The 15,678-nt window shown below is 40.0% G+C and overlaps 1 protein-coding gene across 2 annotated transcripts in view; it reads left to right on the top strand.

The window, feature by feature from the left end:
• Nucleotides 1-529: 529 nt before the first annotated feature.
• The window catches only part of snx22 (sorting nexin 22), a 55,028-nt gene continuing 39,879 nt past the window's right edge, over nt 530-15,678 (top strand). Inside the window, exon 1 of one of the 2 annotated variants that reach the window (XM_076302835.1) lies at nt 530-748. In XM_076302835.1, coding sequence (XP_076158950.1) covers nt 659-748 — 90 coding nt within the window. In that variant the 5' untranslated portion in view covers nt 530-658. The remainder of the gene's footprint in view (nt 749-15,678) is intronic. The other variant, XM_076302827.1, reaches the window with a different exon arrangement.

Below are 15,678 nucleotides of genomic sequence, written 5' to 3'. Positions count from 1 at the left end.
ACAAAAATATATGATGTTAAGTGTGAAATATATTTACATTTATAACATGTAATGTATGACAAAATATATGGTCATAAAATGTTTAGCTTGCTAAAGGGTCGAAAATGTATTTTGATCATAATTCCTCTACCCTTTCCCCTATACACAACAGTAGCCTACCATATTTCGTGGCCCACTGGTTAGCACTCTGGGCTTGTAACCGGAGGGTTGCCGGTTCGAGTCCCGACCAGTGGGCCGCGGCTGAAGTGCCCTTGCAAGGCACTAAACCCCGCACTGCTCCCCGAGCGCCGCCGTTGTTGCAGGCAGCTCACTGCGCCGGGATTAGTGTGTGCTTCACCACACTGTGTGTAGCCTACACTGTGTGCTGTTTGTGTTTCACTAATTCACCGATTGGGTTAAATGCAGAGACCAAATTTCCCTCACGGGATCAAAAAAGTATACTTATAGCCTACTTGAATCCCATTCGTACTGTCGGGGAGGAGCCTGACACGAACCTTGTGGTGTCGGCGTGATGGGAAGGGTTACTTTACGAGGAAATGCTGAGATTTGATTTGGAAAGGTCCTCACAGACAGACGCAACAGTTGGCCGTCAGACATAAACTAACGCTAGGCTACGCGTAACGAAAGTTAGAATCTAGTTTGAGTTCGATTTTTTGCCATGTGGGAATGGGAATACTTTTATCCGATGGTAGAGGTGTCTATTCCGTCTTTGAAGAGAGAAATGGACATGTCCGGAAAAGAAAGAAAAGTAAGTCTTGAAAATGCAGGATTGGGAAACCCCACCGATGTCTTGCCTAGGCTGTGTCTATCATTAGGCTATTTCTAGAATTCTATTAACGTTACGCCCATTCAGGTTTGTAAATCATGATCGTTAACAAAGCCTGACAACACCTGGACATAGGCTACACCTTTTCTAAAGGGCCGTGGCCTAGAACACACCTGGAACGATGTAGCATAACATTAATGGCCAAAACAACAGCTCTATTTCTTTAGTTTCTTTAATATTGTTCTAGTTCAACGCATAGCCGCCACACCGCATAGGCTACTATAACGATAACAACTTTCAGAACGATTTTAACCTGTTGAACGGTCACAAATTATGTGATTGTTTTGCGAACCGAGAGTTCAAGTGAAGTCAAGTCGGCTTTTACTGTCAATTTCTTTACATGCACTGGTCATACAAAGAATTGAAATTTCGTTTCTTACTTTCCCATGCAGACATAGACATAGGCCTACTTTAAATACAGACATAGACATAGCCTACTTTAGACATTAAATTAAAGTGCGAGACTGAAATATAGGCTAGAACATATATAAAAATATAGAAATAGCCTATAGGACATATATAAAAAAATTGAGGTAGTTGTGTTGTAGCCTATATTTACATAGTCCTAACGTAACCTTCTGACAGAGTAGCCTAGTAGCTCCGCATTATGATGCGACAATTACCCTCAGAGATTTTCCCAATAGACTGTTACAGGTAGAGTTGCGACAACTCCATTGACGCTAATGTTCCATTTTTTTTCATCAATGGCGGCTAATGGAAGCCTCAAATAGTTCCCGAAAGTTAACAATTTATAATAGCAGCAGTGCAGTTGACTGTTTGTAGCCAACATTTCAGACTCAGATTTACATTATTGGCTCATCCGAATAATAATAATAATAATAATAATAATAATAATAATAATAACAACAACAGTAACAGTAATAGTAGTAAAGTAATAGTATTAATAACCTAATTAATATAGTAGTTAATATAATATATAATAGTATTAATAACCTAATTAATATAGTAGTTAATTAATATAATAGTTTATTATTATAAATAATAATAAACTATTTATGTAAACTATGACAGCTTTTCTGCTGCTAAGTTTTTATCAGTTCCTTATCAAATAAATTAAAAGAGGCTAAAGCCCAATAAATGTGCCACAGATAACCTAATATAAGATAAACCTTGCCTATACCATTTCAATTAGGCAGCACTAGGCAACACCACGAACGAGCTGTCATTAAGTTTTTGCATGTAGCCTACAACTTTTATGACGTGACGTGTCTTGGGCATTTAGCTTTACCATCATGTCAACATAGTTGTAACGTTATGCGCAATGCTCATCTAGGCTATGGATTTAAGTGGTTTAATTTTAAAAAGGGCAGCAAAAGTGGGATAAAGTGCAACTGCTTCCCCAAAACAATTCCTCCATAACTGTGGATTTAATCGTTTGATGTGGATAACTTTCAGTGGACTAAACACATAAAAGGTAAGATTTTGTTATCACAAAGCTAGCTGGTTCGTTAAAATGTAATATGGCGAAGCATATTTACAGCCAACTTTGTACTTGCAACAGTGAAACTGAGTTTGTTGTTTACGTAAACGTTTCTTCAGTTAGGAGCAGGACTGTTTTTTTTTAATTTTGCATTCATTTTCATTGGCAAAAGCTGGCCTAATATGCATGAGAGAACCTAGATTTGAGGGAGCTGCAGCTGTTAGCATCAGCACGGTCATATTAACACAGCAGGGCACACTAGCCCAGTGATGGCTAGCCCAGTGAAGAAGGATCGTGTAAAATCCCCATCCCCAGAAAGTTTCAAACTAAGCTTGCGCTGATGATCCATGATCACTGATCAAATTGCTATTTTCTGACACGATGCACACCATTCCCAGGTGCTCACCTGTTTCAAGCTCTTTAGCCTAGCATCTTAATGCTATTCCCAGCACAGTGAATGACAAACGATGACAAAATGCTGTTCATGTTTATGAGTTCATAGCCTGGTTATTTATCGAAGGACTTACATGTCACGTTTTATATTTTATTATGATCACTCGCATTACCATGGGGATGTTAAAAAACTTTTAAACTTTTTTTATTCTACCGCGACGATAGCGACGATAGGCTAGGCTTGGCTAGGCTAGGTAATTCGCTCATTAGCTCAGATCAGTGACTACCAGAGGAAACACTGGGTAGAAAACTCAAAGTAATGTTAGACTAGCTGTGTTACAGTTTCTCGTTGCAAAATCTAAATTTCACAGGAGCTCCATGCGCTTTTGTAGGCTACACGCAGTCTCAAACACTGTTTACTTTTCGAGTCACTGTACGAGGTCATTTATTTTATATAGCGATAATTTAGATACACTTATGGGGTGGGTGCAATTGCGTTTTGTAAAGAATCTCCCGTCTTGATTTTGTACAGAAATTAATATTAAGGGACCGTTCGTTATTTATAAACGGGGTCACCGGAGGGATTTTGAGTGCTTCAATCAAAAGTTGCATGACCCTCCCCTATGGAGGGGGATAGCTGTCAAAATATTTGTGTTCATAGATTTGATACACGTGCGTATTTGTCTGTAGTTGTGCATAAAATAAATATTTGTCAATTCTCGAATGAGTCCAGTCGTGCATAAAATATATTGTGTGTATTTTATCCATCAGAATACGGATGAAAAAAAAATATGAATTCAAAAATTACAAGTACGAAATCAAACTTTACAGTTGGGTTTATTTGGTATGAGTATGACTTCGCACAAGTGAATCAAATGTCAAAATACGTCATCGCCGCACTCACAGGCATTACTATGGAGGGGGATAGCTGTCAAAATATTCGTGTCCATAGATTTGATACACGTGCGTATTTGTCTGTAGTGCATAAAATAAATATTTGTGAATTCTCGAATGAGTCCAGTCGTGCATAAAATATATTGTGTGTATTTTATCCATCAGAATACGGATGAAAAAAAAATATGAATTCAAAAATTACAAGTACGAAATCAAACTTTACAGTTGGCTTTCTTTGGTATGAGTACGACTTCGCACAAGTGACTCAACTGTCAAAATACGTCATCGCCGCATTCACAGGCATTACTTGTTGAGAAAAGAAACATAGATCGAGATCAAGACTGCGCATGCGCTGAGACGAATCCGGCGGGGGCAGTGCCATTTACTGCGGGTTAGGCACGTCGGCGCTAACGTTTGTGATAGCTACTGTGGAGTTGAACAAATCGTCTTTTTCCCCCTTCGTTTATTGGCTTACGATGTCGGGAAGAACCTGTTGTGTGTTCGGCTGTTACAACAGCAGTGGGAAAATACAGATATGGAACAAAAATATATAAGTTCCCCCGCCGTTATTACACAGCCTGCCCCTGTGTAACACCATACATAAGCACTACACAGATTCCCAGGGCGAGCCGAAGACCAAGCTGTTCGTCAGAAATGGATTGTGAACATCAACCGAAAGGATTTTGTTCCGAACAAACATATCACGGTAAGTTTTGTTTAACAGTATTAATCTTAAATCTTGCCAGTTGCCACAATGACTAGCATGTTGTTGTCTAGTCTTGCATGGCAATACTTTAACGCTATCTATGTTGGTGTGTTAAGACATGGCACCAAATATTTGACGTAGAAGCAAAACTGTAAAGTAAGTGTGTGCTAGGAACTTCGGTAGTCGCCAGAATAATTATCTCCATCAACTAAATGCCACTATTGAAAAATTATTCGCTTTAACTACTAACGTTGGGGCAGCCATGGTGGCCATCAAATCAACATGATTTGGCATTACAAACAGAAAACGTATGATGGAGTTCGGGGGCAGGCGACACTATGCTAGTTGCAAGATTGCTTTCCTTCTTTGGTAACGTTAACCGTGAAAACATCAGTCATTTGGAAAGATCTTAGTGCGTTTTCCTCCGATTCAGTATTGTAATAAACAGTTTTTGGGTAGCACTCACATTTAAAACTCACTTGGATATTTGTTGTAGATGTTGTGCAAAATGTTCATGATTGTTTTTGGGTTAAATTTGTTGCTGTGCTGAGTTCTAGTCTACATGTAAGTCAATGTCCTTTTCTATTTGTATTTTATCAGGGGTCAATGTCATCTGGAAGAGCACCTCCCAAAAGAAGATGGCATCCAGTGTCCAGATACTGCAGACCACAACTACAGTTTTAAGTCAACAAAAGACTGTGACACAAACTGATCAGTGTAGGCCTATGATTTGGATGACAAAGACTCAAAATTTACACAGGCTTGGGCATGGACAGTTTTTGGCAATTTTTGTATGGCTTTTTACTCACAACTAAGGACCATCAAGTTAGCTGTCCCTGAACAACTGTTGCTTGTTCTAATGAGGCTCCGTCCATACTTCCACAGAGGGATTTGTTGATAAATCTATACTTACCTTTTGAATTACTACTGTTTAGTGTATCTTTTTACCCATATTTCCACACAGGGATTTATTCATTAATCTATTCTTACCTTTTGAATAACTACTGTTTAGTGTGTCTTTTTTGCACATACTTCCACACAGGGATTTATTGATTAATCTATGCCTACCTTTTGAACCACTACTTTTTAGTGTACCTTTTTGGCCCTTATATCCACACAGAGAATTATATTTATATTTGAATCATTACTTTAAATTAGAGCCATTACTGTTGCTATCTTGTCTAAATATTTTCCACAGAGACTGACCTGGTCCAGTCTATTTGACCTCGGCCTAGTAGCATATTTGAACCTTTTTGTACATATGGCCGATACAAACTTTTCTCATCTGTCGTCCCTCGTTGGTGGAACGCACTACCTGTTCCTATTAGAGCAGGGACATCCCTCGACATCTTCAAAAATATCTGAAAACCCAGGTCTTCAGAGATCATCTCCTCATAGCACTACTACAGACAATTGCACTCATTGATGCACTTATTGTGTTTTTTTTTTTATTGTTAGAATTGCTCTTAAAAGCTTTAAATGTTTTTACCATGTTGCAAGTCGCTTTGGCTAAAAAGCGTCAGCCAAATGTAATGTAATGTAATTGTAGTAATAATATAACAACAATTTCTATGTGATACATGTATTGTATAAATTAAATGAAGTGTCAAGTTCAAATAAACTGTAATTAATACATCAACAACTGTTCTTTATTCCATTGTGCACAAGTTCCAAGCACATGATGTGTCCTCTTGTGAGGGCTGAAGACATCTTTTGGGAGGTGCTCTTCCAGATGACATTGACTCCTGATAAAATACAAATATAGAGAAAAGGACATTGACTTACATGTAGACTATAACTCAGCACAACAACAAATTTAACCCAAAAACAAACATCTACATCAAAAATCCAAGTGAGTTTTAAATGTGAGTGCTACACAAAAACTGTTTATTACAATACTGAATCGGAGGAAAACGCACTAAGATCTTTCCAAATGACTGATGTTTTCATGGTCAGTGTTTCCTCTAGGATTTTTTTAAGCAGTGGGGGCAGGCCTGTCCGAACCCCCCACCGTCCCCCCGTCCCACGGAACTGACAACTGACACTTCGCTGCAACACAAACAATTATGTATTCACCTCTATTCACACACAATGAGGCATTATTTTCAGTTGTGATTGAGCTGTATATTTGGAGAATCTACAACAGGTCTGCACAATGAATTTTGAAAGGCAACTGCGACTATTGTACGTCTGCCCCATTTCTGATACCGTGAGGGAAGAAAATTAAACCGTGGGGGGCCGCCACTACCAAATCAACATAGAGGAAACACTGATGGTTAACGTTACCAAAGAAGGATGCAACCTTGCAACTAGCATAGTGTCGCCTGCCCCCGAACTCCATCATACGTGTTCTGTTTGTAATGCCAAATCATGTTGATTTGATGGCCACCATGGCTGCCCTAATGTTAGTAGTTAACGCGAATAATTTTTCAATAGTGCCATTTAGTTGATGGAGATAATTATTCTGGCGACTACCGAAGTTCCTAGCACACACTTAGCAGCTACTTTACAGTTTTGCTTCTACGTCAAATATTTGGTGCCATGTCTTAACACACCAACATAGATAGCGTTAAAGTATCGCCATGCAAGACTATAAACAGCATGCTAGTCATTGAGGCAACTGGCAAGATTTAAGATTAATACTGTTAAACAAAACTTACCGTGATATGTTTGTTCGGAACAAAATCCTTTCGGACAATCCACTTCTGACGAACAGCTTGGTCTTCGGCTCGCCCTGGGAATCTGTGTAGTGCTTATGTATGGTGTTACACAGGGGCAGGCTGTGTAATAACGGCGGGGGAACTTATATATTTTTGTTCCATATCTGTATTTTCCCACTGCTGTTGTAACAGCCGAACACACAACAGGTTCTTCCCGACATCGTAAGCCAATAAACGAAGGGGGAAAAAGACGATTTGTTCAACTCCACAGGTAGCTATCACAAACGTTAGCGCCGACGTGCCTAACCCGCAGTAATGGCACTGCCCCCGCCGGATTCGTCTCAGCACATGCGCAGTCTTGATCTCGATCTATGTTTCTTTTCTCAACAAGTAATGCCTGTGAGTGCGGCGATGACGTATTTTGACAGTTGAGTCACTTGTGCGAAGTCGTACTCATACCAGAGACTTTCTAATGTGGAGACACAGCACTCAAAAAATACTCCATAGAAATGCATGGGGCTAGTTTGTCACGCCAATATGGCCGTTGTCTACACATATCCCACCCCTTCCTCGGCAAAACGTCGACATGTGAATACATTGAGCCAATCATGTGGTGTGATGTGAATACATTGAGCCAATCATATGGTGTGTTGTGAAGACATCGTGCCAATCATGTGTTGTGATCTCGCCGCTGGAGCAAGATTGGTGTCGTGAAGCCTTGCGCACGCGCAGTTCGACCCAAAGACTGTGCCCGATGAGTGCCCATGAAACGTTGGTATATGGCCGCCGAGTGGAGGGACTTGCCTAAAAGGACTTTGCTCATACCAAAGAATAGACCTCTCCAGAATATATCCTGCCTCCTAACTTCCGTATCCATCCAACTTCCGGGCGTGGATTGTCTATGGGAAATAACATGGCGTTTTGAAAGATCGTACCTGTCAAACTCTGTAGGTGACAAAGTAGAAAAAGCTGCTGGGCAGATTGGCCTACACACTTCTGCCATCTAGTTTCCACTGGATTTTTTGATTTTCGGTGCCGTTTAAGTAGTATAGTCTATAGTATACTACTTAAACGGCACCGACAATCAAAAAATCCAGTGGAAACTATATGGCAGAAGTGTGTAGGCCAATCTGCCCACCAGCTTTTTCAACTTCGCTACCTACAGATGTTTTACCGGTATGATATTTCGAAACGCCATGTTATTTCCCATAGACAATCCACGCCCGGAAGTTGGATGGATACGGAAGTTACGGAGGCGGGACTTATTCTGGAGAGGTCAATAGAAAGCCAACTGTAAAGTTTGATTTCGTACTTGTAATTTTTGAATTCATATTTTTTTTCCATCCGTATTCTGATGGATAAAATACACACAATATATTTTATGCACGACTGGACTCATTCGAGAATTCACAAATATTTATTTTGTGCACAACTACAGACAAATACGCACGTGTATCAAATCTATGGACACGAATGTTTTGACAGCTATCCCCCTCCATACTCCCCTGCCTGCAAGAAAATTTTTAACGACCCTCCAGTAGTCTTTTCAAAAAAGACATGACCCTCCCCGGCCAATCGTCGATACCTAGCGCTATGAAAACACGTCGATTTAAGCAATCGTTCTAAACTAACCCTCTGCTTTCTGATCTTACACATCACACTTCACCAAGATGGTGGCCATTTCTGTAGATTTACTCACTAACATTGTTGTGGAAACACAATAAGCATGGAAACTAAATGCACACTTCCTGCAACTGCATTAGCCTACTTGAAATAATTTACTCCTCTAGTAAGTATTCACATGAAATAAAACAATAAAACATTGAGACCATTCAACAAAGCACACTGGGTAATAACAAATTCAACACATGAACTTGTTGCTATGGACTCGTCTCTAGGCTTCCTCAGTCATTGTAAAGCTGCCGAAGCTGAACATTATCCAAAACTCAATTTCTCAGACGAGCGTCAATTTGGGAGCTTGCTACACTTCTTCATTCTCAAATGACTTGAAAAGACCGTTTGCACAATTTCACAAACTAGATGTACCGCATAGCGGTACAAAATATGACCGCCGCTCAGTCCTGTACATCCGTTCCGCGAAAATAAATCACACTTCAATTTGTCTCCATATTTTACTCCATCCCCCACTCTTGAAACTTTTGTGTATGCTTGTTTGGCATGCCTGAGTGTGTGTGTGCGGCTGCACAGAAAGTAGCCTACTGGTGCTGAAAAGGTGAATAGATTGTAGAATAGCCAAAGAAGATGTAGCATTGTTATAAAACCCTTAAAATCTCTAAACAATCACAAGTAGGGCAGTTCATCACAGTTCATCCATTGCAACTGGATTGATGAAAGGTCACTTACACCTGTAGGCTACATTGTATTTGGGAAAAGCAAAAGGTATCAGCATAATGTTATTTATTTATTTATTTATTTATTTATTTATTTATTTATTTACAAAAACATCTCTGTCAGTTCCATGCCGTTTTCAACAGCTATCAAAAACAAAGGTCATTTTTGGATGGATGGATTTTTTTGTGAATGTTTCTTCTTCTACATAAGATTTTAGTCATCTTAAGTTCATGTAATACTTTATTGTCAATGCACAAATTAAGTAACAGTAGTCTGAAACGTTATTGTTAATGCACAAATTAAGTAACAGTAGTCTGAAACGAAATGCTGTTTTACATCTAGTGGTGCAAATAACTGACATGTCCAAATGGGCCTTGATGAAATGCGTCGCTAGACTGTTCATACACATTTTAACGGGCCAAAGTTGAAGAGCTGTTGTCCGTTATTGTTCGTGCAAATATAGGCTGATTCATGTTCCCTTGCATTGTGTAACTGAGGTCCATGGCTAGTCTGGCTTTCACCAGACCAAGCTCAATCTTTTAAAGGGACACCAGGCAAGCCTGATGTTTTTTCTCTACGAAACTCCCCCTCGCTCGGTCTGAAGCTCTTTTCCTTTTCTTTGCATCTTCCGTCAAGGGTTTTTGCTGCTTCTTCGCCGGCTCTGCCATTATACACACGTTTGCAACAATCGCTAGCGTTTCGTTAGCCTCCCTCTGTGCTGTGGATGCAGGATGGAAACTGAAACTGCTTTGGTCGCCGGGTACGATACACTGAACTTGCAAGCGGGATATTCTTCCTACAGGCAGTAGGGGCGGGCGAGAGAGTCTTCATTCGCCCTGTAATGAGTCATTTAACCATATACCGACTTACGAAGATGAGTAATTAACACGAAAACGTTGCCTGGTGTCCCTTTCAGAAATCAAAAAATAAATAGTGGGCAGATCAGGCTGGGTTCACCAAGCCTAGTCCATAGGCACCCGATATTGTTCACGCTCTGGCTATTCTAAATGCAAAAATGCATCAGGGAGTTATGACAAAACTGTAACTAACAAACTAGATCCTAATAGAAAGCTGTTAGCTTCCCTAAGCTACAGGTAGGCTTATAAGGTAGGCCTATTTACAACATAAATTGTCAATAGGCTATGCTGGCGACACAAATAAAATCTCCTTTGGAAACCAATGGCTTACGCCTTACAGTATCAAGCGGACTTAAATTGCCATATCGTGGCGAAAAGTTGTAATAAAATTCACGCAGCTCCATGAGTCAAGGAAAGCGCGAATGAAGTAGCCACTTCTAAATGGGACCCACTACACAGCTTAAGGTGTGTTGCTAAAGCAGCCATAATGAAATGAAGGTGTCATTGTTTGGATACTTCACACACACGTGCTTTTTAATTTCACAGACTACAACTACCAAGCTAGAATCAAAGCACATCGATTCCCCTCTCTCTCACACCCTGCACGCACTTAAAACAAAATAAACAGGCGTCTCAGTCTCACGCATGTATAGGCAAAACTGTATCAGACCGGTGTAACGTTGGTAAATCTTCCATTGCACAGAATGATTTTTGTAGCACGTGCAACAAATGACAGTCGAAAGATACAATTACAGTGCTGCTATCAATTTGCTTGGTATAACCGCATTTATAGTTTTCTACAAATGCAATCAATCAAATTGGCCTCCATCACTCAACCAACGCTAACGGTAACATTACCTAGGTCCTTATTGATATTATACGATTAACGTACCTGCAGTAAAAACCAAGCATGTCCGATAAACATCCTCAGATTTATTTCGGCTTCAAGAATAAATGGGAATTACATTTCATGTGAACATCATCCTATCCTTATTAGACGTTCTCTGCGGTAAACTATAGTCCTTGTAGGAAGCGTCCATTGTTATTCCAACCCACGTTTAACTTGTAATAAAATTACGTCTCACTGCAACGATGCGCCATCTAGTGGACAAATGACTACTTATCGCCAATAGGTACTGGAAATGCAGCCATGATGATGATGATGAATATTTATTTTGGCTTTCTTTTAATCCTACTGAATTTGTAATTATGTATCGGCCGTTCTAATACCGATAGTATGTGGGTGCCTGTGTGTGTGTGCATGTGTATATGTGTGCACCGCCATCTACAGGCCAATGAGTGTACAGTCACTAAATGTACACATAATCTAAATTTTTTAAGACCCCCCCATGGATGGAATTCTACGAAACTTGGCATACCCCCAGAGAATGCCAGGTCAATCATACACATACAATTTGGTGCAGTTCTGAACATCTTAACTGAAGATAGGGGCGATTAAAGCAGAATAATATTGCATTTTCATTTTTTACCGGGGGGGTGCAAATCACAAATGAGTGATTATGGGCCAGATTGATGTGGGCCCTTGAGACCAACATACCATAAAAGATTCTTCATCCTCGGTGCCACGGTTCAGGTAGTTATTTAGGAAAAACTGCTTTTTTTGCGGTTCGGGGGGCCCAGCACGGGGGGGGGGGGGGGAGTGGACCCCGGGGACGAAACGAAATGTTTCCGTAAAAGTCTAGTGGGGCTACATACCCATCAAATTTCATGTGCCCCGGTGGTTCAGTGTCCCAGGTATCGTTGACCAAAAATTCAGGAAGTAGATGACGGGAAAAAAAAAAAAAAACTTTGACAATGCCTATATGACCGCTTCGCTAGCGGCGGTCATAATAATCACAGGGACCGAAAAATACCTAACATGCCAACTTTTTCCGGGTTTATGCCTATCATTTGAACTTTTCCCCGCTGTCTTGCCGTTTTAATATTGTAGCGTCGGCGCAAAAAGACAGTGTTAGCGTTCTCCCGCGAAAGGCATCCTGGGATACGAGAGCGAACATTTGGGGGGTTTATGTCGTTATTCTCTTAAGTTATAAGTGTAAAGTTAGTGTCTTTATTGTAACATGTTTCCCTTTTAGTTCTCCCTCGTGTGTGATCCTTTCTGTGTGGGGGGCTCCCCTGTATGTGTAGCGTGTGTGTGTACTTGACCTGCCCCGTGTGTATTGTGTTCTGGTCTGTGTCCCTGCCCTCGTTCTCAAGCCATTAAAGCTGACATTGAACAACGCTTGGTGTCGTGTGCGATCAAATCGTTACAATATTTTCCCGTAGAATATCCCATATTACTGTAATACTCTCATAACATTAGTCCTGCATTCTGGCCTGTCTCTGTGTTGTCCTGTTGTTACCCCTTGCCCTTCCAGAGAAACAGATGTATTCAAATCATCGTTTTGCTTGCTTGAATGCGAACTCCGAGAACTACAGTAGGCCTATTTAAGTTAACGACGTGGTTGTTGTGAGAGCACGATTCATTGGCGCTTGCAGTGTTCGGCCGTAGGCTATGTCTACGTGCGCACCTGCCAGGCTAAGAGCCAAAGAAATCCCCCTGTATATTCACTCCAAGTTGGCCTACCATAACTTACCAACTCTAGCCTACACTGTAGACCAAACTGGCTATTTATATGACCAATGTATTTGTATTCTGTATTCTGCTTTATGAAGCAGAATTACGCACTGCTACTTGGAACGTAACACATTTTTGTTGGCAGGAGAGAGAATGACAGCGATTAACAAATTGCACTTGTTGCTGGTTACCAATAGGGCCTACTATATATTTTTTTGCAAACAACAAAAACAGAAAGGATGGAGACAGCAAAGCTAGAGATGGGCAGGAACAAGGTCAATTGGTAGAGATGCTTGTCAAAACGTTAGGAGCTGGATGTGTGGATGAATGAAGCACAAGTATGCTTTATAAGCATGCACACTGTTTAAAGTTAGGCTAGGCTACACGGTAAACTACAAGTAAACCAAAGTTAGCTTTTTTAGGGCTGGATAAAGTTGACCAAATGGATATAGGCTGTTAGGCGTGAATAAAGTAGGCTACTTTGTTGCTCCAACCCTTCCAACGTTAATGGGGACGGATGTTGACATTTTCCGTATTTTGCGTGAGAAACCCGGGAAATCTCCCTTATTTTCATTGTTCAATATTGACAGATCTATGGAACGAAAGAGAACGTTATATGGCGACAGAAATCAACAATCAAACAAGCCACTTTGATTTTTTGCTGTTTTCATTAATACAAAAGATGGGTGACCCCCCCTCCTAGACAAAAAAAGTTAGGTGACCCTCCCCTCAACAAAGATTAAAAAGACATGACCCTCCCCTATTTTCCTCCGGTGACCCCGTTTATAAATAACGAACGGTCCCTAAGTGACACGTAAAAGGGCGGAAAAAAAGGTCACCTTATATAGCAGGCTAAGATATAAGGTCTGGAATTTGTTGTAATGGTAGGATAACTACATAGTTTACACAATAATTACACTGTGTTACAAATATTGTATATCAATGCATTTATTGATTGTCAATTACCCAAAATCGTGGCTCTGTCTATTGAACAGTAGGCCTTGCCTATTTAATGCATTCTAATCCATTGTCAATCACTTCCGGGAACTAGTTGAGGTTTACACAAACCACGTGACCAACGGAATTTTGAACACCCATAGAGCTGGTAAGTCCCGCCCTTTCCGCTATCCCCGCTGGACCTCTAGATTGAAAAATCGTTAATGCAAGTGAATGTGAGAAAATAATTATTTTCTGATCCCGTTTGAATTTTGCCACGAATGTGAATATATGTTGTCTGTGAATTTTTAATATAAATTTTCGTGTAAAGATTGCTACAATTGAGCGGGTAGAAGTTTGATGCAGTTAAACTTTGTGTGCGAGCACTTTGTGGACTACAACTTTCCGCTAGACGACAGCTAACTAGTTTCCCATAACAACCATCAGTTGGTCGAGATGTAGAGGGTTATTAAGATCGACTTTGAACACAGTGAACCATACAACTTTACAATCACACTGTATCATAGTGTTAATGTATTGAGTGAAGCTAGACATGTTTCGAATATTTTTGTTACCATGTGTGTTTATTCCTGCCGTTACAAAAACTAGCATCTCAGTTAATGTTAGCGATTAGAGCTAGCTCACGTCACAGGCGACATGTAGTCTTTCTCGTTATGTCTTTTCCACAACTGATAGCCGAAGAATCATATAATATACTATCAAACTCGTAACATGAAAAATTATATTAAAAATTCACAGACAACATATGTTCACATTCATGGCACAATTCAAACGGGACCAGAAAATAATTATTTTCTCACATTCACTTGCATTGACGATTTTTCAATCTAGAGGTCCACTGGGGGTTTAGCGGATGGGCGGGACTTACCAGCTCTATTGTCGCAACTCTACCTTTAAATGGCTCTGAGACTATATAAAGAACACTGGAACTATATAGTTTGCGTAGAATTCTAGAAGGAACCAGGAAAATAATTCACTCCTCAACAGGTTAAGAATGCTAAAAAAAAAAATTGACAGCCAATCAGAATCCAACAAATGTTTAGAGATCTACATGAGGAGAACCTTTACCGTTGTCGAATCTGGATGGCTATCGTTTCTGGTGTGAGGCAACTAGGCTACTGTAAATACAATTCTCAACGACGCACCTATCCCCCCCCCATATTTTAACATATGGAATGTTAAAACGGAAGCCTTGTGGGGCCAACTATGATGCTGATAATGGAACTCTCTAGTACCGGACGCTGTGTTAGGAAAATAGGGTCCCGCTGGATTTTCATGTAAAAATCGTTTTTTGCATATTTTGCTAATATAGAGTCTAAGGAACAATATTTTTTTTGTCTTCAAATTTTCACGATCCATCGTTAGTGTTTTTATCTGTATGTTTTGAAATAAGCGATTATATCTAGTCCGAAAAGTGATTTTCTAATTTCTTCTAATTTTTATTTCCACTTTTTGCACACAAAACCCCCAGATAATGTAGAAAGGTTGTTGGTTCTAAAACAATATCCATAGTTTTCAAAATTTGAGTGTCTGAAAAGTGTAAAAACACCTCCACCCTTGTTGCCTATGTCAAAAACGATTTTTTAATCTTTGCTTTTCTTAATGCTTTCCTTGACCTGCCATGTCATTCTATTGTGTACCTTAAGAGATATTTGTCTTGGAAATAATCTATAATAGTACAGGCAACACAGTACACCACTTGGTGTCATAGGCATGGGTAGTTGAGTAACAGTAGGCAAAATTAACAAACAAAAGAATATAAGGTACAAACAAACAGACAAACCACGGATGGTCCTCTCGCAACCTTAACTAATACAAAAACAAATAACTCAAGGGAAAACATTGCTCAGACGCTAAACCATGTGCATTTGCTCTCTTTAAAAGCAACGGGTTATCCACAGCCAACAGGCCGGGCGTGCGAGAGAAGCAATGAAGTCTTAGAATTAAGAATAAAGCCATGTTCTTCCAACAACAACAACCACAAACACCCATGCGCCAAAAATTTCAAATGACC

This window comes from Alosa pseudoharengus, unplaced genomic scaffold (assembly GCF_046254945.1).
Source record: "Alosa pseudoharengus isolate Yale_2024_CS ecotype anadromous, Long Island Sound unplaced genomic scaffold, YU_APseudo_1.1 YU_APseudo_1.1_scf_10, whole genome shotgun sequence".
Classification (NCBI taxonomy): domain Eukaryota; kingdom Metazoa; phylum Chordata; class Actinopteri; order Clupeiformes; family Clupeidae; genus Alosa; species Alosa pseudoharengus.
This window is presented reverse-complemented; position numbering and strand designations above follow the sequence as displayed.